Genomic DNA, 26,956 nt, shown 5'->3' on the forward strand with positions numbered 1-26,956 from the left:
TTAAATTTCTTAAAACACACCAATGCATCAAACTTATCTCGCAGAAAGTACACCCATGTCATTCTAGTGCAATCATCTGTGAATAACAGAAAATACTTGTTTCCAAAATAAGTTTCAACTTGCATTGGACCACAAATGTTTGTGTGAATCAATTCTAGTGGATCCTGGGCTCTCCAAGTTGATTCAGAGGGAAATTAATCCATATGTTGTTTTCACATCATACAACCCTCACATACACTTGTGGACATTTCCAAGTGAGGCAATCCATGCACCATTTCCTGTTCTTCAAGCAACTGGAGACTTTTCTCATTCAAATGTCCCAATCTTTTATGCCATATCTGAGAGCAATGTGTGACACTAGCTCTTAGTGCAAACTATATTGCAAGCATCATTGTCAAAGGAAAACACCTATTATTAGTCATTTGTACTATCACTACCAAATTGTCAAGTGACCAACCATCAAAAATATTCACTACATTTCCTCCAAACACCAAGTAATAACCATGTTCCATCATATGTCCAACACGGAGAAGATTCTCCTCAAATCAAAAAACAAGCATCACTTCTTGTATGTGTTTTCTTCCTAATTTGGTCTCTATCACCAGAGTTCGTTTTCCAGCTACCTGAACAATTTCTCCAGTTCCCATCTTCACTTTCGAAGTCAAATTTCTCTGGATATTGACTAACAACCTCTCATCACTTGTCATGTGATTACTACAACCACTGTCAATATACCAAGAGTTATTAACCTTCACATTTGTCATTGCATTACAAACATAAAACAGTGAACCTGTCTCTCCCATTTGCCTTGCATAATTGACCTTTTACACTCCCTTGTTCTCATTACAATCCTTCACATCATGACCTGGTTTCCCACACCCTGTAGACTTTGGTTTTCCTTCATACCAGCACTTCCCATAGTGGAACCTGTTACACCATTTGCAATCTCCCTGAGTGTTGTTTTGTTTCTGAGCATAATTAGGCCTATGATCCCAATTTGTCTAAACATTATTCTGCCTCTGAGCATAATTAGGTTTGTGATCCCAATTTCTTTATTCTACCTATGGACAAAGTTAGGCTCGTGATCCAAAATTTCTCCCTATTGGCTTCCAGTTCTCTTGAGATCTCTGATTCCCAGATAATCCATCACTTTTGGAACCCTTAATTGCAACATTTAAACTTGCAAATGCTCTCTCAGTAGATGACTCAACATGTAAATCAAGTCTTTGTTCAAATCCCTTGAGAGAAGCAACAACTTCTTGGACCTCAAGAGTTTCGAGATCTCTAGGATGCCCAATCACAGAACAAATTGCATCATATATTTTTGGAAGACCAATTAGTAATTTCTACACAATTCTCTCCCTAGATAGTACTTCTCCATAACTTCCCATTTGATTAATAATATCAACAGTCTAGAGAGATACACAAATAACTATTCACTATCCTTCATACGAGTATACTCAAAATCTCTGTGTAACCCTTGCAATTTTACATTTCTTACTTGTTTATGTCCTCGGAATTCACCTTTCAAAACATCCCAAGCTCCTTTAGATGTTTCTTCATTCATGATTATGGGGAAGATCTGATCTGAGACAGCACCTTGAATCATTCCAAGCACATGAGCATCCTTCATCAGGATCTCACTAAATGACACCACCTCCAGCGTCTCCTTCTTCGTCTCGTCGACCACAGCTTTCTCAGTCTTCGGATCTAGAGGTTCAAACCCATTTTCAACCAACTCCCACAAACCAAACGATTTCAATATAGTTGTCATGCAAATCTTCCAAAACTCATAGTTCTCTCCATTGGACACGAGAGCTCTAAGCTCGGCACTGCTTGATCTAGCCATGTTAGACTTGGATTCAAGGAAATCTCAATTTCTAGATTCGATTTGAGCTCAAAATGCAGCTCAATCGCACTCACAGATTTCACTTCCAGTTTAGACGATGAAACCTGGCTCTAAGGCCATGTTAGTGTATATGTGTTTTCTTTGTATTTCAATGGAGGTTTTCTGCAACCTTCGAAAATAACAGAGAATATAGAGAGAATTTCAAAGAGAAGATGATGAAATATATTTCTGATTTTTTTTTTCCACCCTTACAACATGTGTGTGTTTGTTACCGTTATACATGGAAAAGAAGAGAGATCCTTCACTCACCAAAACCAAGATACAGTCTCAACCCTCAATTGCTATCACCCTATGAGATGATGTCACTTGTCTTAATCTATCACTTAAGCTAGATACAAGATTGAGCTGCCATATGGACTATGATCCAATGGCTCAGATTCAAACTAAAAACAAAAATATTTAAACTGATTCTTTGCCGCCAAGCTTCAACTGAAGGGTTACACACCAACACTCCCCTCTAACCCTTGAGTTGATTTAACTCCAAGTAGCTCCTTTAGATTTGCAAATCGATCTGTGGGCAAAGCTTTAGTAAGTATGTCTGCAATTTGCTCCTTAGTCATGCAGTACGTGATCATGACCCTAGACGATCCTGAAGTTATTCACCTCGTAGTTTTCAAGACAAGGATCCTTATTCTGGGGACCGCCAAGGAACATCACCCTCTCCATATGGTATAAGGGTGGATGAACACTTGGACTCGTACAGGAAGTGCAGGAAACGCTCATTGTCCGGTGGCAAAAACCCTAGATAGAGAAAATTAATCCAAATGAGCTTCTGACCGTCCTGCATTTGTTTGTTTTACACCTAGATGTGGGGTTTTGGGATCTTTAGTACATTTTCACCAAGTATTTTTGCAATGTTGTTGTACTTGTGTATTGTATTTGTATGTAAACAATTTATTCTTAATAAAGTTGTTTACATCTTCCATTTTATTCCCTTGATCTTCATTTAACCATTAAGAGTACATGTGACCCAATTTGAGTTTGAGGAATGACTAGATTAAGCAATGGAAGACAAAAAAGCGAAATGAAAAGGGTGACGTTATTTACACATTATTGGGCAAAGATAATCCTTTTGAGCAAAATTTACTTATAAAAACGCTTTGATTTGGCCTCCAAATACTTTAAATTTGAAATGCTTTTAAGCTAAGATGGTCCCTAAGATTGACATAACTCGTTAATGTGATCTCTGAGATTTGAAATCGATAAAAGTGGTCATTGGGTTTGTTCACCATTAATCGTTTTGGTCATTTCGTGAAAAAATTAGATAAGTACCAAAATAACAAAAACACCCTCAATTTAATAAATAATGAACCAAAATGATTTGACAAAAATTACGGGTATTTTTGTTATTTTATTCTTATTTCATGGAGATTTTCATAGAATGACCAAAATGATTGATAGTGTCACGCCCCAATCTCGAGATACGTCCAAGATCAACACGTGAGGTCACCACGTACCTATACATCTATCATGCCTCGCCTCCGAGACATGAACAACACAAAACTCCAGGTCCAATAATGTAGTATTTTCTAGTAGAAAAGTATAGAATCCTAGAATCACTTAATAGGAGTCAACGAGCATTGATTCCAGTTTTTAGAGCAATCAATTCATGACCAAGGTTGTCATTTCGTCATTCACATACATCACAATGTCAAACCCATATTCACGATCATAGCAAATAATCAATTCAATGACTCAAATATGCATAATTTAACTATGTTAATTAATCAATAAGATCAAGTATCAATTCACGAAGCTTAATACAACAAATCCTCATATTTCCCGTACTTGGATTTCAAGCAATAACATTGTAACCCTAAGTTACAAACAAAAATGTCTACATGAGCAATCTCTATTCGCTAGAATCTAAGGTCTTGGACTAACTCAACGAAACCAAACTAGAAAGCAGTCGCCCATCGTGGAATTATCAATCAGTCCACACAATTCTAGGTAGGCAGTGATCACCCATTACGAATATACCAAGCATGATCACCTTTAAAATATGTATGGCCCTCATTGCGGATATACCAAGCAGGACCGTAACCAGAACCATCATGGATATACCAAGCATGATCACTCCTCTAATGCATATGGTCCCCCATCGCGAATATACCAACCAGAACCATAGCCATAGTCTAATCATATAGGCAATGATCCATCGTGGATATACCAAGCATGATCACCTTTGTAATACGTACAATCCCTCATCGCTGATATACCAAGCAAGACCATCTTCTACAACTCTAAGTAGTGATCATCCATCGTGGATATACCAAGCATGGTCACTCCTACAATGCGTATGGTCGTCCCTTATCGCAGATATACCAAGCAGTCATGTTTCCTATAACTCTAGGAAGTGATCACCCATCACAGATATACTAAGCATGATCACTCCTACAATATGTATGGTCCTTATTGCGGATATACCAAGCAGAACCATAGGCATAATCTAATCGTGTAAGCAGTGATCACCCATCACAAATATACCAAGCATGATCATCCCTGTAATACATACAGTCCCCCATCATGGATATACCAAGCAAGATCGTCCATGTCCCACACTGCTACATAGTGCAGTCGTATGATCAGACATCAAGCATCATACATTCTACATCATACAATATTTCATCATAGATTGCCACTGTTCATCACATACTTTAACGATTCCACTTGACAACGATTATCCAGTCACACAGATATACATGTTCTATGATACAACTCAAGTATGGTCCTCGACTCATTTATTCATACTAACAATTACACTTTATCATTACTCTTATCTAGAAAACAAATAAACATGAAACTCCTTGTAAAGTGTCACTTGCACGAAAACCGAGGTGCACATCCCCATGATGGCCCACTGATGGGAATAACTCCACTAACTCTATAGGGTTTCATTAATACTAATTTCAATATTTAAAAGCTACTCGGAACATTTGACCCAAAGTCAACCCTCGGTCAACATGGTCAACCATAGGGTCAACAACCCTACGTAACTCGATCCGGAAGATCTGCCCACTAGATTCCCGATCCATAACTTCCTAAGAGTCTCAATATGTTTCTACAACAACATACGAAAACTTTGTAACAAACCGACGGTCGGATATCTGTCAATCATAAATTTAAGTAGCAGTCAACGATTGGTTCTACAAACTTATAAATTCATTTCTGGAAGATCGTATGCCAGATTTTCAATCCATAAATTTCTAATATTCTCAGCTATTACACCAATGACATATAATAATTTCGTACCGATCTAACGGTTGGATTTGATGTCAACTACATATAATAAGTTCTTCAATCCGGAAGATCCGTACGTCAGATTTCTGAACTGTAAGTTGCTAAGATATTAAAATAATATGTACAATAACATATTATAATTTGGTGACAATCCAACAGTCTGATCATTGACTACTGTACAAGGATCAATAATCCAAGATTCTCCATTTCAAAAGGTTCGTACATCGGATTTTCGATTCATAAGTTCCTAAGGTTCTCAAATACTACGAACAACAACATATTAAAATTGCATAGCGACTATCGGATCGACGTTAATTATCAAAATTGAATGCGCGATGGTTCTGGCAAACGAAAACCAAATTTTCCGATTTAACTCCAAAATTCACCAAACTTCACAGCATGTAAAACAAGTCAATGGGAGAAATTTTATACCTGAGCTGACCCCCAAAGGTGGTCAAAAAATGGTGAAAACCATCGAAGAAGTCCCAAAGACAGTGAATGACGCACCCACAGCGCGTGGCCATTGGACGTTCGACGCTCGATCAAAACCCAAATTGTTAGAACATGTACCTTAAAATATCTTTTTTTTCCTGAAAATATAAATCAACCAAAATGCCTTGAATGGGTGTCTTGAGTAAATACAGACTTTTCAATTAATTTCTAATTACTTATATTTTCTTATTTTATCATATTAGTTTTCTTATTTACGAGTGTGTAGGCAAAGGCAAAATTGAATTCAGAGTTGTGGAAGTTAAGTTATAATTTTAAGTTGATGAAGGGTATTATCGTAATTTTAGTTCAATATATTTTAAGTGAGAATTACCCTACTTCGATTTTCCTCCCTTCTCACTTCTGCAACTCATCTTCTCTCTCGAACTCTAATTCTCTCTGTTACTCTCTCTAAGCCACCGAACACCATCATTCCCAATCACCATTTTTCCCTACCATAACCAACTCGAAACCACCAATTCACCATCTAGGTAACCTGTGGAGTTGAAGGATGGCTCTGCATGTCCAATCCGATGACAGGAAGAAGCTGAACAGAGGGCTCCATATTTCCCAGCGAACCTAAACTAGAACTCGACGATCCGACTGTCAATTTTTACTCAGAAATCTTCTCATCGTTTCCAAGTAACCTTTCTAGTCCCTATGAACTTAAACCAAGCTACACTTTTGAGGTTTTAACCCTTATGAATTTCTGTTTGCATCCTCAGTGTTTCCAAAGAGGATATCCGGTGGAATCTCGGTGAAATCCAAGCGGAAATCGACCCCAGTTGCCAAACCTTAGTCCTTGGCGAATTTCCAAACATCATGTGTGAAGTTCAAAGTCAAAATTGAAGGGTTTAAGGTGGTGCAGCATTTGGTTTCTGTGTCCAAACACCGACGAGTCTCACCGATGTAATCTCGGTGAACTCTTGAAGAGGCTAGCTACTCGAGGAGAATTTAGCTAGCAATCTTCTTCTCCTAGGTCACTCATCTTCTTCCTCAACCATCCTTGGTGTTGGAACTTACATATAATATGTAAGGTTAGTGTTTGTAGTAGTAGGTGGGGTCGGTCACTTTTTCATTTTTCAAAACTAATAAGGGTATTATAGGAATTTAAAATATTTATTACAGGCTCACTCCGCTCTTTATTAAAGCAACTTACAAATTGCTTTTAAAAGCAATAAAAGTTGATGTCTAGACGTCAATTAAATAAGCATGATGTTTTATTTTCATCAAATTTTTTTTTTTTATTGCTTAACTTTAAGGTGAAGCAGTTTCTGGTGAAATTAAGCTACCAAACTTGGGTGATTCGAACATAGGGCCTATATATTCCTTTTGGAAATTGTTATTGGCACTCCAAACTTTATATACCAAATAGATTAACATTTCGAACTGTTGCTTAATCCATGGGCAGGCAAAAGACAACCCGGCAAACTGAAAAACATCTCAATTTTAGAAAGAAATATAGATTTGTGAAGAGTATATAATGAGATTTTTTTTAAGTGCCAATAACATCTTTTTATAAAATAAAATAAAATAAAATAAAAAAATCTTCTAGGATTAGTAGATTCAACCAACCCTTCTATATCACGTGCCGATCTGTAATTTATTAAATATATTTTATTAATTTTGAATATGTTGCCAGAGCCCTTACCGAGCCTTGTCATGCACATGCCTTTAACCCTTCCACTTTAGCGCGAGTGTATGTCTATACTCTTAAATTAAAAACCGAGAGTACAATAGAAAGTGTGAATAACGTCGTATATCCGTATTCACTGTTATTTAAAGTTTTGAAAGCCAATTAACTCGAAAAATAAAAGACGGGATAATTCTAGATAGACGCATCTAATCCGTAAATCCACCAATTTCCAAGAATAATATCGCGAAACAAAAGTAAAAATGAACCTTCTATTTCTTTGGCCAAAGAAAAGATAAAAAATCAACCTTCTATTTTTCCACTTTAATCGTACTTAAGTTTCCTGTTTTACCCCTTTTGCTAAGATCAAGATGAAAACCAAAAGGAACAATACCATCTCCTCCCGCAAAGTTTGGGAACTGAACGGCCTCTACTGTGCCGTCGTATTCGTCCGCCAAGGGTCGTCATCGTCCTAGTCTTCCTCTGGCATCGTCTTCCCAGGTTCCTTCCTCCGCCAGAGTCAAAGCAGAGAGAAATAGGGGTAAAACGGTCAGAATGGTGTGTTCCCATTTCACGTTGGAGCTCTGAGGGACACGTGGCTGGTACCGTCACCCGCTGTCTTTTTTTTTTTTTTTTTTTTTTTTACGTATTCTGGAGGCTTTCCTGTGCTTTGCTCACTCCCTCGTCTCCGCCTCCGCAGGACCGCAGCTCTGCAGATTCAGGAAGGTGGTTGCTTTCCGAAGCCAAAACCAAAAAGAAAGCAACCCAGAAATGTTCAGGTAACAAACAACATTTCTGAAACACTCTGCAAATCAAATAGGGCAAAGGGTCTCACACCCTCTGCCCCAAAATTTGAAGTCTTTCAGTTTCTGTTGGGTTTGAATTTGACCTTTTGGGACAAAGATTCTTGTTGGGTTTTCATTAGTCAAATCGAAGTTCATGGCAGGATGGTCATCCTTAACAACTGGGTTTGTCTTAGATTGCGTCGAAACTACTGATACATGTCAGAAAGATGGTGTTTTTCCTGAAACTAATGATGTTGGTTCTGTAAAAGATGGTGTGGATTCTGATGAGGGTGATCAAAAGGGTAGGCTGAGCTGTATATTTGATCAAGTCTTGGCTGCTTTTCTTAAGGAAATTGGTGATAAAGATGGTGTTGTTAGGCCTGTCCCTGCCGTGATTGATGATAGGCAACCTGTGGATTTGTTCAAATTGTTCTGTGTGGTGAAAGATAGAGGTGGGTATGATTCGGTTTCGAATAACAGTTTGTGGTCTTTTGTTGCTGTTGAACTGGGTGTTGATCCGGAAGTAATGTGTTCTGTGAAATTGGTTTACTTTAAATATTTGAATGAGCTGGAGAAATGGTTTACGGAGATTTGTGGAACTAGGAGCTTGGGAAATGGGGAGTCTGGATGCAAAGGGAATTTGCATCCGTTGTCTTCGGAGTTGGAGAGAGAGTTTAGAGGTTTGTTGTCCAGTTGGCCCGAGCAGAAGGGAAAAAGTGATGGAGAGGTTCATCTAGAATCTGGAGAATGCAATGGTGATGATGACGAAAAAGTTTGTAATGACGATCAGAACGATGTTATGATATCACTCTCTAGTCTCAATAAAAAAGAAAATGATCGTAAAAGAAAGCGAGAATCCTTAGTACGAATGCTGAATTGGGTAGGCCAGATTGCAAAGCAACCAAATGATCCTTCAATTGGAGCAATACCAGGGCCAACTAAGTGGAAAGAGCATAGGAGCGATGATGAGTGCTGGGTCCAAGCAATTAGAGCAAAAGAGGCATTGCTGATAAGAAGGAATGTTAATTCAAAGACTGAAGAATATCTCCAGCAGGTACGTTTGTTTGTTTGTGTGTTTGTCCAAAGGGTTTTTCTTTTTGCTTCTCGACTACAGCCATTTCTTGAATTTGATATGCATAGTATAGTTAGTCTTTCGAGTATACTCTTCTTGCTTCATAACTTTTATCTTATGAAATTAAAGAGTTGTTGTATCTGTAAAATTTTTAAGTTATTAATGAGATGATGAAAATCATCCCCTGTGATAATTTGCCATTGTTTCTGCCTCGAGGAAGTTAACCTCCACAATATGATAGCATCATCCACCTTAATAGGGCATTGCATTAGTTTGTAATCTGAGTACTGCTAATATACTTTTTCGGGAACTGCATGGCACTCGTAAACCTAAACAGGTTTGCAGATAGTTCACACATCAACCCTACTTAATTCAGCAATATCCACTCTTTGGTCCGATGCTTCTGGTTCATCAAGTTTGTCTAGCTATACTCTTCCTTTTCCTTTTCTGCTCCAATTTTTATTTTCCTGGAACTGTGAATATTCACATATGAAATTAAATTAGTTTCCAATTTTATAAACAGATCATGGTCTAAACTTGCAGAAGAAGCTCAAGACGCATCCATTGTTGTTTGAAGATAATATTGTTGCTGGTCGCCAGTGCTCAGGGAGGTTACGATGTAGTGAAAGGCTTCCTCATTCAGTTAAATCTCGCTCATGCCCTTGTTGCCGTAAAAAAGAGGTGGAAAACGATTCTGTGGAGCAAGCACCTGCAGAAGTTGATTTATTGGTCACTGATACGGCGTCTGAGGATAATCCCCGCGAAAAGGATGTCTCTGTAGGCGCTCACGCTCAAGCTGATGTCCCTGAATGGACTGGTGTGGCTTCTGAAAGTGATAGTAAATGGCTAGGCACACGGGTATGGCCCTTGAAACATGAAGAAGACAGCCTCCCTAGTGAAACAGATGCCATTGGCCAAGGAAGACAAGATAGGTGTTGTTGTGGATTTGCAGGTTCTGTTGCATGTTTCAGATTTCACATTACTGAGGCTAAGATGAAATTGAAGAGAGAACTTGGTTCCTTGTTCTATCATTGGCGATTTGATCGAATGGGTGAGGAAGTTTCTCTTCGGTGGACAGCCGAAGAAGAAAAGAGATTCAAGGATTTGGTAAAGTCAAATCACTCAAATTCTCCTTTTATTGAGGGAAATAACTCAAAATCTTCTTCCTTTTGGGGTAGTGCATCCAAGTGGTTTCCTAGAAAAACACGGGAAGATTTGGTCACCTATTACTTCAATGTGTTTCTTGTCCAGCGCAGAAGTTATCAAAATCGTGCCACTCCAAAACACGTTGATAGTGATGATGACGTAACAGAGTTGGGATCTCTAAGTAATGGTTTTAGGCGTGAGGTAGTCGAACTTTCAGCCAATTCTCTGCCATGTTCTCTGAATCAGCAGTCCACTGATTTCGACTAGATATAAAATCTGTCCCTGGAGTTAGAGAACCGGCCTGGGGTTTCAACCGCTGCATTAACATATTGAATGGGGATGCAATTTTCAAGGGTGTGTGTGTCGTTGTGGAAGCAGACCTGGTGGGATTAGTGGTGACGCCAGAAGGTAGAATTGGTGGAATGCGCCGAAGAATGTTGTTGGTACTCAACAAGTGTCTCCAGCTTTCGTTTTGAAGAACCATGCTACAATTTTGGATGGCTGCATCGTGATATTGTATCTTATACCAGGTTCTATAACCTTGGATACAACTATAGAAGTAGATAGGGAAACATGAGAGGAAGAGACACAGAGTTGTCAAGTTTTTGGGGCTTTTCTTTTCCTCTCTTAGAAAACCTTTTTTTCTTTGTTGTAACTTCTGACAGGTTTTTTCTTTCTATAAAATCTAAAATTAGCATATGGAACTAAATGCTGTGACCCTTTGCCTTTCAGTTTTAAGTGATGTGATTTTGTCTTTGCCATTCTCGTTTTGGTTCTCTGTTCCAACACAAACGTGTGGGTTATACTTAGGTGTACGTGTTGCAACATTTTCATTTTTTTTGTCAAACGATAGATTTTGGTAGATTAGATGTTAAATTAGTCACCGACGGGGTTCAAACCCATGATATTTTCCAAAAGTCCTCAACACGACGAAGTCTTTATGGTCCCATTAAGTTCGTATACATAGAGTTGTTCCAAGAGTTAACTGCTATATATAACTTTGATGTTTTGATTTGGATAAATTTTGTTCGGTTCCAGAGAAAATGCAGGAAAGTAAATTAGATTTCAAGTAATTTTCTCTAATTTTTGTGTTTTGGGAACTTAATTATGCGTTGCATTGAGTTTAATTTAAACTGTTTATAGCTGAATTATGTATTTTTTGTGTGTTTATCACCCCCTGGAATGTATCACTAATCAATACACGTATATTATTTGTGGCTGCGTATGTATGTATGTATGTATGTATGTATGTATGTATGTATGAATGTACGCACGCATTCCCGACTGCTATGAATGAATGTTGTATACTTGTTTTTCTGTGTGCTTGTTGATGCAATACCCTAGAGAAAGAAGGTCAGAGTCCACCGGTTGAGATCATTGTCGAATTCCTCTGTAAACTGTTTTGTTTTTATGGATTCTGTTTTATTCGAACCTAAATGTTTGGTTCAAGCTTTGTTGAGTTGAAGAAAACTCTGGTTTTTCTTGCTGCAGGAGCCTTGAATCTGTCGATGCATCCAATACTGGAAACAACTTGTACATAACAGGATTATCCATGAGCGTTGCCTCCACTGATCTTGACAAATTTTTTAACAACGGATCACCTGACAATGAGAATAACAATCTTATACGGATACAACTCACCGTAGGACATGTACTTTATTCTGCTACGCGGTTCAAATAACTGTTCTACGTTCTAACGTTGTGTTACCAAGAAAACATGCTGTCCTTTCTGACTAGACTCACATACAGTAGGTCATGCTGCGTGATTACTAATTCATAGCTTCCTGTTCATCTGGAAGATAATAATATTTCGAGAGCCTTCCATATCATATTCTGAGAGACTTGCATATAAGCATTTGTTTCAGGTACTGGACTGCAATCTGGTTACAGACCCTTGCACCGGAGAATCTCGTGGATTTGGCTTGGTCATAATGGAAACTGTTGAGGACGCAGAACGCTGCATCAAATATTTCGACCGGTCTGTTCTTGAAGATCGATTAGTTACAGTGGAAAGGGTAATAGTTTCTGTCAAATGTTCAAGAAAGTTGTTGTGCGGTATGCAGTTGAATTGTTTATACTTTTTCTTATGAAGGTTTTACCTCTCAAAAAGTGTTGCCTAATAAGCTTGGCAGCAGGTCTGGTCACTGTAGCTTCATCGAATTCACAATCTAAGCTCTAAACAGTTGAAACTATCCCATTTACGACATTAGATTCTGCGTTGAGATTCAAAAATCATCCATACAAACTCAACTATTTTGCCGAGGGTTATTCATGTTTCTTTGTTGGCAACAGCGTCTTCCATGGTTGCTTATTAACCTTACTATTTAAGTACACTAGAGGCATTGAAAATTCTTCTCGTTGCATATGCTGCTATGGACCATCCGTCGCCATGATTATGATCCATACGGAAGCAGCCGCAAATGGAAGGCAGTGTTACTGTTTTGAGTAGAACTGAGATACTGTAGTATTCTTGTATTCATATCTCATGAAGCATGGTTTACAAAGATGCAGGACGTGATCGTGATCATGACCGCAGATGATCACGGAGCTATTCACGTCGTAGGTTTCAAGACAGAGATCCTTATTCCAGGGAGTGCCGAGGAAGATCACGCTCTCCATATGGTGGGAAGGTGGATGAACATTCGGTCCTTGTCAAGTGGCAGAAAGTTAGAAACTCTAGATACAGAAAACAAATCCAAATGCGCATTTGATCATCCCCTGCATGTTTGTTTTACACCTAGATGTGGGGTTTTGGGATCTTTAGCCCATTTGCCCTTTTATTTTCGAGACGAGCTTGGCTCCTAAGGAGTTACTCCTCAATTCATTTTGAATTCGATTCACAAGACTTTGTATTTATGATCGGAACTGTTTATATAATAAATCACTTTGTAAAGATCATCTTTAGAAAAATCAATTAAAACTAAGGTCGTTTAGTCAATCAATTGTAGTAAACAGATAGACGGTCCATAATGCTTTACGATTTCGTTCATTTGTTTTTTTATATAGTTTGATGATTAAAGGATCTCGTATTTTATTGATTTTTTGTAGAAATGATCTTGACTTGAGAGTAAAATCGGCCACGAAATTAATTGAACTACTCCTCAACTATTGAGGAGCCAAGTTAATTCCTTTGTTTTCACCAAGCATTTCTGCAATATTGTTATACACAATTAACAATTTATACAAAAGTGACACATATCTCGTTCGCTATTGTTATGGCAGCATTTAACATAAAAATATTCGTATGCCAAATTTGTTGATAACTTTCACTATGTTAAAATAATCTTGGTTTTCATGCATCGCTAGTCAATTTTCTTTTTCTATTTGAATTTCAATATTTATTGTAAGTGAGAGGCTTTAGATCTGATTCTCTTTAAAGGTTAAGTTGAATCACATTATTATAGCAAGCGCATTGTAAGGTTAGCCCACTCCCCTACCCCTAAGATAGATACTATCGTTTGTTAAAAAAATAAAAGTTCATTTTTGTTGGTAAATGACATGTTTAGCAAAAAGAAATGTGAAAAATTTATTACACAAGCATGTGGTATCTAACTCATGTGACGGATTACCGGCGGTGTCCTAATATTGCATAATGATTCACCAAGAATTCTGTTCAAATTATTTAGTGATTGATGTTGTCAAACTATGAATTCATACTAAAAATTACTTAAATTTTTTGGAGTTTTAACGAAAAACTCACGGTACTGTTCACTTTAACGAAAAACCATATTTTTACAATAAAAAGTCAATCATGGTACTATTTACTTTACCCTTTATTTTTTCATTATCATTAAAACTCAAAGTTTTCAATCTCTTTTCATTAGTTTTCCTTAAATTTTTTATGCAACATCACTCTTAGACCAACTTTAATAGATGGGGATAAAGCTTAAACTTTTGGGCTTCACTCTCCCCAGCCCACTTGCCCAAATGATTTGGTAGGTCCAAAAGGAATTAAGCCTTGCTAAATCCTTAGAGCAAATTTAGCTTAAAAGTATTTTTTCTCCTTGAGACTTATTTTAGCTCAATAGTCAAAGATAGTCTTATAGTATTGCATATCGAGGCTCTTAAATTGACGAATAGGAGCTAGCAATAGTAGATCCAAGCAAAATTATTCAGGGGTCATATGTAAAAGTTCACAAACATTCTTAAATGTATAATAGCCTAAAAAAATTAAATCGTAGTTTTATTATTCATAATTTATAAACAAATAATAATAAAAGTTACAACTGTCCACAACACGATTTCATATTTTGAAAATGTTGCATTATAGTTTCATTATCAATGGAAGAAAAAACACTGCTCTCAATATAAACAATCATACTATCACTCAACCGTTGACTTTCCATTCAAAATTATGCAATGGACTTTTCACAACTCATAGCAAAAAAGGTTCTCTCCACTGAAGCAGTAGCAACCAGTAGAACCAAACACAATGTAATAAGCAACTACACATGATTATATACTATATTTCTCCTCGTCTCAACCTCTGTTTTTATTTTTTTTTATTTTTTTTTGCAAGATTACCAATTCCTTTCAGCTGAGAAAATTCACTCTTCGAACTCATATCAAGAATATAATGCCCATGTTAATCTTGAAGTGCCAAGAGTTGACAAGTAAAAAATTCATTTGGATAAAATTGAGCAAAATGAATTAGCTTTTGTTCATCAAAAGTCCAGAATGAAGCATTCGTGTGACGACCTGTCCCTAATTTTCCATGTAATTTTCTCCCCAAGTTTGTAAAATGACATTTATGCCTTTTTGGCAAAAGTGGAACCTAACGTGGATGTAGTTATTCGGCTTTTAAATTATTTTTCTCGATATCATAATTAATTAGTACTCATTGTTACAAATGCGTAAGCGCGAGTTAGACCTGAATCGAAGTTGTAACGAAAAAGTTACGTATAGTTAAAGTGCATTAACAATGGGTAGATTTGTACATATGCATGCTAATTATTCAATATTGAAAACTACTATTTGATAAGTCACGTTAGATTTCATGTGATTTCAAATTTGTACAAATCTTATCCCCTTCTCTCTTTAAATGTGTCCCGTGCCCTATTCTCCCTCACCAACCAATCAATCACTTTCCCACATTTTCTCACCCAATCAAACAGCTCCTCTCTCTTTCTCTTTGACCAATTAGAAAACATTTCTCTCTCTCTCTTCTTCTTCTTCTTCTTCTTCTTTCACGCCAAGCCTCTCTCTTCCTTCTGCAACACAAAGAATCATCATCAAACCTCATAGATCAACCCTCAAATCACCACCATCGTGATCCCCTCATCCTCACGAGTCCATCCATATGAGCCAATCTAAGTGGTTGAGTTTTGAGTGTCCAACTTGGAGCAACTTGGAGCTCCGACTTGGATGTAGGTTTTTTCGACGATTTTTCATTCAAGTTGCACGGTTTTGGAAGGTTTGGAGACATCTAGGCAACTCTCTTGAGTCCCTAGCCTAAGTTCGAAGTGGAGCCATCATGAAAACACACGGTTTTGAGACAACTAAAATAGGTTCGAGACTTTCAAGGCTTTTTCAATCCATTTCCATCTAGTTTTTGGACGTTTGAAAGGTGTAAACTTGTTCTCCTCTTCCTAGGCTTCATTTCCATATAAAGTACGTTGAAAATGGTTGAGAAACGAGGAAGTTATGAAGTTTTAAATTTTAAATTTTTTTCCAGAAACTGGCAAACCAGATAGTAGCGAACATCGGAGGACAACCAGAGAAGAAAGAGAATATTTCGTTAAATTTAATGGAATATTCTGACGCCGTTAAGTAACGCTGTGAAACTTAACGGAATATTCCCTAAGGTTTCTGTCAGTTTATCAAGCGCATGGCCTGTGCGTGGTTCACACGAACGAGTCCGTGATGTCGAGTAAAATGTTTTCGTATATTTAAACCCTCCATTTGAGCAAACTATGGGGGATTTTCCTAGCCTTTTAGTGTATGTCCTTAATTAATTAGTATAGTTGTTTCACATATAGATGAGAACCCCGAGGAGGTACAAGGACAAGCAAGGCTAGGAGGCTATGATCCAACCACATATCAGTGAGTGGGAATTTGTTTTTATATATTATATATAAAGTTTATAATTTCCACATGTGCTTTTGGATTGATTTTACGCCTATCATGCCATATTTTATTTAATTTTAAAAAATGCCATTATATTGTTGAGATTTATATATTGTACTGGCATGTTCATATATATATATATATATATATATATATATATATATATATTATACTTGCTTATCATGCATGCTTGCACCAATGTAGTACTCGCCTGGGTCAGGGCTAGGCTTCACGTGTATGTTCACATCACACTGCAGGCTCACCTTGGATCCATTATTGGTGCCAATCCTATCGTACAGGTTCCAATAGGCAACTCCGACTTGTATGTGATGCGCCTAGCACCAGTGTTCACGTCATTGTAGTACTAGAGCGTATATTATGATTACACTTAGTCATGTTCATGGAAGAACTTATCTGCATGAGCTCGTGTGTTAGCATAGGTTGATGAGCACCTGATTTTACTTATGCAACTATTAAGATATTATGATTGGCGTATTTTTGGATTTGTTGTTGATTTACAGTTGATTTCATACTTTTATGTAATATGATTTTCTAGAAACTATACATGTTTTATGGCGAGGGGGTAGTATGTTTAGAAATAAATGTGTTTTATAAACCTTTGTTTGTTCCCACTCACCCTTCTGTTTTTTGCCCCCCCCCCCCAGGACTTAGATAGTTGAACTCGTTGTGGCATACGAGGAATCTCCAGCGTATTTTGACATTTCTATAGATAAATGTAGGAGATTTTATCCGATCGCGTATTAAGTACTTTAATTAGTTTCAATTGCACTACTTTTGTCGTACTGTCATCTATGCTCTGAACATTTGTGTTTTATGGGTTTTTCCCACTACTGCGCACTCGCTACTTTAGATTAAATAAATGTTAGCTTTGGTTTTAAATTTATCCATATTTTTCTTATGCATCATTTTCCTTTTTGGTTATATCACCTTGGGGTGTCGGCTAGCATGTCTCGACTCTGGTCGGGGTGTGTCAATTCGGATTTGTTGCAGCATGCTGGTCTGCTTGTCTAGTGTTTCTTATGAAGTAACCTATTCTAAAACTACGTCGTTTTCTCCAAGTAATATTTTTAAGAAAATTAATAAGAAGAGCAACTCATCTTTTGAGATATTTTATCAAGCAATCGGAAAAGCATCACAAAGGACAACTCCAAAAAATAGCATCTAAGTCATTTATGAAAATTAACGAGAGTTCAAAATGTTAACTGACCTTCCTTGCCCCTTCATGCATGAAAAAGGGAGGAAAAAAGAAAATTATAAGAAAAGGGGAAAAAAAAAAGGGAAAGATGGGTGTACCCTAGACCTAGAGAGAGAAAGGGGACCCACGCTTTGAATTCCCAAAATCAAGAAAGCGGGAGCGGAAAGTTGGTGCGCACCAGCTGCATCTCTTTCAAGGAAATGGCAGACTTCAAATCAAATTTCAAATTTATTCAATTTTCTTTCTTTTTCCTTTTTAAAAAAAAAAATTAAATTGTTAATTTGTTACATAAAAATGGTGAGTGGTATTTTGCTTGCTAGTAGTAGGGCGGTTTTTTCCACTGTGGTCTCTCAAGTATGCACTTGCTAGGATAAGATCCGACAGCTGTGTTCCTGACACGTGTATGTCATTTACCTCTCTCTCCTTCTTTTTTGCGAAATTTTTCATTGTAACATGAACACAAGTGGTACATCACGTGTTTTAATAGAAGTGATGAGAAATTTTATTTTTTAAGTTATTTACTTTTTATCATACATATCCCACTATTTTTATAGTAACACATGGTGTACTATTCCGTGTACCAGTCACACTGAAAACTCTCTCCCCTTTCCCGATGACCGCTTACTTTTTCTCCTCCTTCTCTTTGGCTTCAGTTTGCCTACTAGCTAGTGGCTAATGGCTTAGCCTTTTATTCATCTTGGAGGTGGAGCCCAGGTAATACTTTTGAAAAGACTAAACTACCCCCAGAATGCCAATGACAACACATCTGATCATACTTGGGGAATGATTCGAATGAAGGTGAGCGAATCGTAACCGTAGGTTTCGTTGTCGAACAAATGGCAACAAATTACTTCACATGCAGTTTACAAATTACAATATTTTAATAGAAAAAATTACAAGAATTTACAATGCTTTTTTTCAAAAATACTTAAAACAAATTACAATGAATATTCTCTCTCTCTTCTTATAGGATTTACAATGTTAATAGCTTGTTTGTTATACCTAAAGCCTCTTATAAGTATTTTAAAAAGAAAAAAAAGTTTAGGAAATTGACTAAATAATTATTCTACAAATTTCAATGAATGAACTAGTCATAATCAAATACTTACAATATATGGATAAAAGAAATTAACAAAATATCTATATCGAAATACATTCACAAAACAAAATGCTTGAAGCTAAGTGTCTACAGTTTCTTGGATTGTGAGCCTTAGGCTACAAGCCTCACTCGGGTTCCCACAATACCACCCTTGGCTACATTCATTGCAATAATTTAAATCTCATAGACGCCAATTATTGAACAAAGGTAATGTTAGGGAGAACAAGAGTAATGTGACAGTCCATTCTGAATGTGTCTATTATGTCATCCTTGATGGCATGAATGTCTATTTTACCCTTGGACGTTGTGTAATGTCATCTGGTTTTACTTTGGATGTGGAACTTAGACTTAGGTTTTATTTTCTTTTCTTTTGGTTGGCTGCCATCTGGACCACACACAAGCACACACACCCAAACCCTTTCCGTTGACTCTCTCTCTCTCTCCTCTCTCTTGGATTTTCTTCCATTTTCGTACAACTGTACTGACAAACCTCAAACCAACCTTTCCAGTCGCAGATCGAGATCGTTGTTGGTGTTTTAAGACTCCTTGCAAGCTTAGGAGTTGATCCATACCTTTGGTTGGACGTGAAACCTTCGAAAACCCGAGTACCAGAATTTTCGATTTGATGTATTGTTCATGCAAACGTGATCGTGAAGTTTTTAGTGAGTTTTAAGGTTCTAGGAAGCTTTAGGACGTAATCACGAAGCTCGGGGAGTAATTTTGAAGTGTTTTGGAAGTCGAGAAAGCTCGAATTGGCGAGTTATAGAGGTGACCGGAATATCGAAGGATTTTCCGGCGAATGTCCGTGGGTTTTAGGTTGCAAAAGTGGTAAGAATGTGTTCTATTCGTTTAGAGCTTCATTTTGGTGAAAAATTCATGGATTTTGGTTGAGAAATGAAGAAGATATTAAGGTTTAAAGTTTTTCCAATTTTCGACAACGGCGACGGTCACCGGCGAACCAAGGTTGAAGACGACGGAATATTCTGTCAAGTTTGACGGAATATTCTGTCAATTTTGACGGAATATTCTAGTGGCGTCAGGTTAGTTTTAACGGATAATGCTACTTTCTAACGGAATATTCCTAGCGGCGTTAACGGTTACCATTAGGCGTGCCAGGCACATGGCCACTCGTGAAAGCGCGTCTGGCCGTGCCTTGGCCGGCACGTGGGTGATCGAAAAAATTTTCTAAAAAAATGGGGATGTTCCTGTGGTTGTGTAAATCATGGTGGTATATTCAATCAACCCATTTGAGCATTGTATGAGAAGTTATTAGCTAGTTTCGTTTATGTACTTTAAATTAACGTTTTTATAGTTGTTTCACATATAGGTGAGACCTATCCTCAGGACGAGCGTAGTCAATCGAGGGTTGGGGGCTACGACCCTTCCACATACCAGTGAGTGGGCTTTTGGTTTTTCGTATATACCTATATACTTGAGATTTTTCCCAGAAAATCGATTTAAATAAATTTATGTTTAGAAATGCCATGCATAATGATTTATACGTAGATCATTGAATTAATATAGTATGCATAAATGTGATTTGACGCTATGGACACTCAGGTAAGTACCAGGTGAGTTATAGATTGTTTATGTAAATTGATGATTATGTGTGATCTGTTGAGAGCTCATAAACCTACACCCCGATGTTAGTGCTCCCGACATGGTTAGGGCACAGTCGTTCACGTGATGTTCACCTCCCGCACCATATGCTTACCTTGGATCCAAGTTAGGTGCACAGTCCTGTCGTACAGACCACTATAGGTGGTTCTGACTCATAGGTGACCCGGGATTATTCGCACAGTCTTCACGTGATTGTAGCACTAGAGCGTATTTATTTACACCCAGTCCTACCGTACAGACCACTATAAGTGGTTCCAACTTGTGTGCAGGCATAATTTATGAGCTAGGAGTTCAGTCGTACAGGCCACATTAGGTGGATCCAACTGATATCTTATTTCTCATTGATCTATTTTACCTAAGTTACTTATTCTGTCATATTGAGATATTTGGCATGGCATATTTATGATTAAAGCTTGTTAAGCATGGTTTTGAGATACGAATATATATATATATATGTTCTATTTTCTGGGAAATTATACAGGTTTTACGGTGAGAGGTTAGAACATTTGAGAAACAAAATGGTTTTGAAAAGCTTTGTTTTTGCCCACTCACACTTTCTGTTTTGAGCCCCTCCAGGTTCTAGGTATGAGTTATCGTTGGTGGGTCACGAGGTTTCCAGCAGAGGTTCTAACAGAATTCACAAATGTAGGGTCACCTTTGGGTGTTGTTTAATTAGTACTTGTCCTATCGAACTGCACCTAGGTTATTTATGCTCTGGTTATGTATTTCACACTTAGTCTCGCACTAGCACCTTTTCTTAGCTAGTATTACTGGTAACTTGGTTTTTATTTATTCGTATTTCTCTATATCAATATTGCTTCTGCACTGTGCACATGGTTACGTCACTCTCACGTGACGGCCAGCATGCCTTGATTTAGGTCGGGATGTGTCAGTTTGGTATCAGAGCCTAGGTTTAGCAGTCCTGCATTTTTGGTGATTATTCTAATTATTTTGGTGTCTTCTATCAGAACTATGCCACCTCGTAAAGAGCCAAGTCATTCATCTGAGCCTAGTTTCCCCGATATAGCTCAGTTAGGGGAAGTTATTGCTACTGCTATTCAGTCTGCGCTCCGCCCTCCTCAGAGGACTGCCCTGGAGACCATGTATAACTTAAAGTTGGATAAGTTTGAGGGTCATGAAAGACATGAATGAGTAAAACGGTGGATCGAGCATCTTAAAAAGACTTTTCGAGTGATGCAAAGCTGAGGGAATCTTTCTTCTGAAAGGTGGGTCGAGACGACTACATGGTTTTTAGGTCAAGAACCAGCATCCTGGTGGGAACAGGAGGCTTATCATTTGACCCCAGAGAAAATTGCTGACTAGGAAGTGTTTAAACAGTTGTTTCGAAAAAGGTTTATTCCCCCTGAGTATATGGATCGCAAGAAGCAAGAATTTACTCAATTGAGATAGGGGAAGATGACGGCAAATGAGTTTTGTCTCGCTATGATCCAGAAGTTGCTGCTAATCCGGTTGAGATGCTTCGCCGTTTCATATTGGGTACTAAGAAGAAGTGGCGTTCTATGGCGACCACTACTCCTTGTGCTTCTTACCAGGAGTTCTATGAGATTTTGTTGATGATTGAGGATTCAGAGAATATACCTAGTGAAAGTGAGGAAGAAGAAAATGACGGCAATCAGAAAAAAAATGATAAAGGTAAAGGTTAAGCATCTCAAGGACCTCGCAAGACTCAGAACTTTAAGCGAAGTAGAGCTAGTTCCAGTTCTTCCAACGGGGGTTTTAGTGCCACTGGTTAGGGAAGAGGTGGTAGATTTTATGGGAGGTCCTAGGTTTCAGAGACAGAGAAATGCTAGTAGTGGAAGGGGTCCGTTGTGCCGCAGATGTAACAATAGACATTTTGGAGAGTGTAAGCGGGGTAACAGTGGATGTTTTACTTGTGGGCAGATGGGACATAGAGCTATAAATTGTCCTCAGAATCAGCAGAGGCCCTAGCAACCTTCCTTGCCACCACCAGCGTCGATCCAGCAAGTTCCAGGGTCCGATAGTTATGGCTAGATGGGTTATGGTGGTGCTTACCATTATCAGGGTGATACCGCTCCTTATGCTTCAGGGCAGTATTAGTATTCCTAAGATCCTTATTATCAGAGTAGGTATCCTCAGTATTCTGGAGGTTATACACCATATCTCCAGCTAGTGGATCTTAGTGGTATCAGGGAGGACAGCCCCAACAATGAGAGATTGTTTCCAGTAGTGCAGGATCTTCAAGGCAACCTGGTCAGCCAAGTCAGGGTCGTGGTGTGCAAAGGTGAGGTAATCAACCTAGTAGAGGTCGTGGGAGACGACAACAAGCCCAATGACGTATTAACAATATATATCTGCAGGATGCTCAAAATAATCTGGACTTGATCATGGGTATATTAAACATTCTTGGTCACTTTGCTAGAGTTTTAATTGATTGTGGGGCTACACATTCTGTTATTTCTCATATATTTGCTCAAGTGACGCAACCTCATCCTACACCTCTAGGATATGATTTAGAGTTTGCTATGCCTGGAGGGGAGAGATGTTATGTTGATTGCGTATGTCCAGGATATCCGGTGATGGTGGAAGATGTAGTTATGCCAGCTAATCTTATCCCATTAGATATTGTTAATTTTGATGTGATTTTGGGCATAGATTGGTTGCATTATAATCGTGCCAATATAGATTGCTACAGGAAAACAGTTACTTTCCATCGTCCTGGGTTACCTGTGGTTACTTTTATGGGTGAGCAGAGTAGGGTGAGGCATGGCATTATTTCTGCTGTGAGAACAAAAAGGTTATTATCAAAAGGTTGTCAGGGATATTTAGCTCATGTGGTGTTAAATGATGTTGCTCCTAGTAGTGTGGAGGAAGTTAGAGTAGTCAGGCATTTTCCTGATGTATTCCCTAATGATTCACCTGGATTGCCGCCAGACCGAGATGTGGAATTCACTATTGATTTGCTTCCAGGTACATATCCTATATCTTTGACTCCTTATAGAATGGATCCTGCTGAATTGAGGGAATTGAAAATCCAGTTGCAGGAATTAGTTAATAAAGGTTTTATTCAGCCTAGTACTTCACTATGGGGAGCTCCAGTGTTATTTGTGAGGAAGAAAGATGAGACTCTGAGGCTATGCATTGATTATAGGCAATTGAATCAAGTAACAATTAAAAACTGTTATTCGTTGCCACATATAGATGATTTGTTTGATCAACTTAGCGGTGCCTGCGTGTTTTCTAAGATTGATTTGAGGTCTGGTTATTATCAGCTGAAGATTAAAAGTGAGGATGTTCCTAAGACGGCTTTTAGGACTCGATATGGTCATTATAAGTTTCTTGTGATGCCATTCGGATTAACTAATGCACCAGCAGCTTTTATGGATTTGATTAATCGAGTATTCCAGCCATATTTAGACAAGTTTGTCATTGTCTTTATTGACGATATTCTGGTATACTCTAAGTCTAAATCTGAACATGTTCGACATCTCACTTTGGTGTTGAAAAGATTGAGGGAACACCAATTGTATGCTAAGTTTAGCAAATGTCAATTTTGGTTGAATCAAGTGGCATTTTTGGGACATGTTATATCCGCCCAAGGTATTCTGGTGGATCTTCAAAAGGTAGTAACGGTGGAGAATTGAGTACAACCATAATCCGTCACTGAGGTATGGAGTTTCCTTGGTCTAGCAGGTTATTATCAACGGTTTGTTAAAGATTTTTCAGTCATTGCTTTGCCAATAACTGGTTGACTAGAAAAGAGGTTAAGTTTGAGTGGGACAATAATTGTGAGTAGAGCTTCTAGCAGTTGAAGTATTGTCTCACTCATGCACCTGTTTTGGCACTCCCAGATGATAGTGGTAATTTCGAGATCTATAGTGATGCTTCTTTGAATGGTTTGGGATGTGTGTTGATGCAACATGGTAGGGTGATTGCTTATGCTTCAAGATAGTTGAAATCTCATTAGATGAATTACCCTACTCATGATCTGGAGTTAGTAGCCATTATCTTTGCTTTGAAGATTTGGAGACATTATCTTTATAGTGAAAAATGTAAGATCTTTACGGATCATAAAAGTCTTTAATATCTTTTTACTCAGAGAGATCTTAATCTTCGGGAACGAAGGTGGATTGAGTTGCTAAATGATTATGATTGCACGATTGAGTATCACCCTAGTTGTGCAAATGTGGTGGCTAATGTACTTAATAGGAAGACTCCAGTTAGACTTAATGCCATTTATGCTTGCCATGTTCCTCTTCTTGCTTATTTGAGGTCCATTGGAGTGAAGTTAGGGGTAGAAGAACGAGAAGAAGCCTTACCTGCTAATTTCCAAGTTAGACCAATTTTAATTGATCATGTGCTTGAGGCTCAGATGAATGATGTGGAAGCCCATGAAATAATTCAAGCAAGGAATCGGGGGAAGAAGAAAGACTTCAGAATTAGAGAATCAGATGGCATGCCTATGCAGGAGACTAGAATGTTTGTGCCGAATAATATGGAATTAAAGAAAGAAATTTTGGATGAAGCGCACTGTTCGGCATATGCAATGCATCACGAAGGTACTAAAATGTATCATACCATTCGACCATTTTATTATTGGGCGGGTATGAAAAGAGAAATTGCTGAGAATGTGAGTATGTGTGCCATTTGTCAGCAAGTTAAAGCTGAAAGGAATAAGCATTTTGGGTTGATGCAGCCACTTTCCGTTCCACAATGGAAATGGAAAAACATTACTATAGATTTTGTGTACAAGCTTCCTTGTACACATAATGGTTATGATGGCATTTGGGTGATAGTTGATCGGCTTACTAAGTGAGCACATTTTATTCTAGTGAAGGAGAAGTATTCTTTAAGTCGATTAGCTGAATTATTTATATCAAAGATTGTGAACTACCATGGAGTTCCAGTTAGTATTGTCTCGGATCGTGATCCTAGATTTACTTCTAAGTTCTGGGTAGCATTCCAGGAAACTCTTGGTTCGAGATTACTTTATAGTACAAGATATCATCCTCAGACAGATAGACAATCAGATAGAACTATTCAGACGTTGGAGGATATGTTGAGATCTTCGGTATTGCAGTTTGGTGATGATTGGCATAAGCAGTTGGATTTAATGGAATTTGCCCACAACAATATTTTTCATTCAAGTATTGGTATGGCACCATTTGAGGCACTTTATGGAAGGTCTTGTCGTACACCTTTATGGTGGTCAAAAGTTGGCGAAAGAGTTTTGGTGCCCTGAGATAGTAAAGGAAACTACTCAGAATATTTAGGTGATTAAGTCTAACCTGAAAGTGGCCCAGGATCGATAGAAGAGCTTAGCAGATAAACATGTCACTGACAGGGTGTATAAAGTGGGTGATTGGGTAGTTTTAAAGCTTTCATCGTGGAGAGGTGTGGTACGATTCCCGAAGAAAGGTAAGCTAAATCTTAGGTACACCGAACCGTATATGATCACCGAAAGAGTCAGTGAAGTTGCTTACAGGCTTGAGTTGCCTCCAGAGTTGTCTAAAGTGCATGATATGTTCCATGTTTCCATGCTTTGTCATTATGTTTCAGATCCGTCACATGTGATTCATCCTCAACCCTTGGAAATTAATCCAGATTTGACTTATGATGAGGAGCCAGTGACGATATTGGATTGGAAAGATAAGGTGCTGAGAAACAAGACAGTGCGTTTGGTGAAAGTTTTGTGGAGAAATCACTCGGTGGAAGAGGCTACTTAGGAGACAGAGGACTGGATGAGAGAAATGTATCCACACCTGTTTTATGATTATTAGTGGATTGTATTTATTGTGTGAATTTCGAGGACGAAATTTTCTTAAGGGGGTAGGTTGTGACAGCCCGTTCCGAATGTGTCTATTATGTTATCCTCGATGGTGTGAATGTCTATTTTACCCTTGGACGTTGTGTAGTGTTGTGTGGTTTTTACTTTAGATGTGGACCATTTATGTTAAGTCCTTAATATTTCGGAACCAATTAGGAACTTAAACTTAGGTTTTATTTTCTTTTGTTTTGGTAGGCTACCATCTGGACCACACACACGCACACATACCCAAACCGTGTCCCGCTGACTCTCTCTCACTCCTCTCTTTCGGATTTTCTTCCATTTCCGTACAACTGTACAAACAAACCTCAAACCAACCCTTCCAGTGGCAGATCAAGATCGTTGTAGGTGTTTTTGGACTCCTTGCAAGCTCAGAAGTCGATCCATACCTTTGGTTGGACGTGAAACCTTCGAAAACCCGAGAACCAAAATTCCCAATTTGATGTACTATTCATGCAAATGTGATTGTGAAGTTTTCAATGAGTTTTAAGGTTCTAGGAAGCTTTAGGACATCTTCACGAAGCTCGGGGAGTAATTTTGAAGTAATTTTGAAGTATTTTAGAAATCGGGAAAGCTCGGATTGGCGAGTTGCAAAGGTGACTGGAATATCAAAGGATTTTTCGGTGAATCTCCCAGGGTTTTAGCTTGCAAAAGTGGTAAGAATGTGTTCTATTCATTTAGAGCTTCATCTTGGTGAAAATTTCATGGATTTTGGTTGAGAAATGAAGAAGATATTAAGGTTTGAAGTTTTTCCAGTTTCCGGCGACGGACACGGTCACCGGCGAACAGCGGTTAAAGACGACGGAATATTCCGTCAAGTTTGACAGAATATTCTAGCGGCATCAAGTTAGTTTTAACGGATTATGCTACTTACT

At 38.1% G+C, this 26,956-nt stretch overlaps 2 protein-coding genes and 1 pseudogene across 2 annotated transcripts; all 3 read left to right on the plus strand.

Annotated features, from left to right (window-relative positions):
* Positions 1 to 7,581: 7,581 nt before the first annotated feature.
* Positions 7,582 to 11,035, plus strand: LOC137713355 (AT-rich interactive domain-containing protein 2). The gene is made up of 3 exons (XM_068452647.2): positions 7,582 to 7,873; positions 7,972 to 9,110; positions 9,672 to 11,035. The coding sequence occupies exons 2-3, from the start codon at positions 8,211 to 8,213 to the stop codon at positions 10,539 to 10,541; spliced, it is 1,770 nt and encodes a 589-aa protein (XP_068308748.2). The 5' UTR covers positions 7,582 to 7,873; positions 7,972 to 8,210; the 3' UTR covers positions 10,542 to 11,035.
* A 10,104-nt stretch (positions 11,036 to 21,139) lies between these two features.
* On the plus strand, positions 21,140 to 22,029 carry LOC148691234 (uncharacterized; annotated as a pseudogene).
* An 804-nt stretch (positions 22,030 to 22,833) lies between these two features.
* Positions 22,834 to 25,980, plus strand: LOC137712235 (uncharacterized). Its single transcript, XM_088683956.1, has 4 exons — positions 22,834 to 23,224; positions 23,456 to 23,595; positions 24,354 to 24,813; positions 25,625 to 25,980. The coding sequence occupies exons 1-4, from the start codon at positions 22,834 to 22,836 to the stop codon at positions 25,978 to 25,980; spliced, it is 1,347 nt and encodes a 448-aa protein (XP_088540082.1).
* The last annotated feature ends 976 nt before the right edge of the window (positions 25,981 to 26,956 follow it).

The sequence above is a fragment of the Pyrus communis genome, chromosome 14 (assembly GCF_041283825.1).
Source record: "Pyrus communis isolate YQ-2024b chromosome 14, ASM4128382v1, whole genome shotgun sequence".
Lineage (NCBI taxonomy): Eukaryota > Viridiplantae > Streptophyta > Magnoliopsida > Rosales > Rosaceae > Pyrus > Pyrus communis.

Coding starts and splice junctions, on each gene's coding strand:
- LOC137713355 (XM_068452647.2), top strand. CDS start 8,211: ATGGCAGGATGGTCATCCTTAACAACTGGGTTTGTCTTAGATTGCGTC. Junction 9,111..9,671: donor CTGAAGAATATCTCCAGCAG/GTACGTTTGTTT, acceptor CTAAACTTGCAG/AAGAAGCTCAAGACGCATCC.
- LOC137712235 (XM_088683956.1), top strand. CDS start 22,834: ATGGTGGAAGATGTAGTTATGCCAGCTAATCTTATCCCATTAGATATT. Junction 23,225..23,455: donor CACTATTGATTTGCTTCCAG/GTACATATCCTA, acceptor TGCCACATATAG/ATGATTTGTTTGATCAACTT. Junction 23,596..24,353: donor ATGGTCATTATAAGTTTCTT/GTGATGCCATTC, acceptor CTTTTTACTCAG/AGAGATCTTAATCTTCGGGA.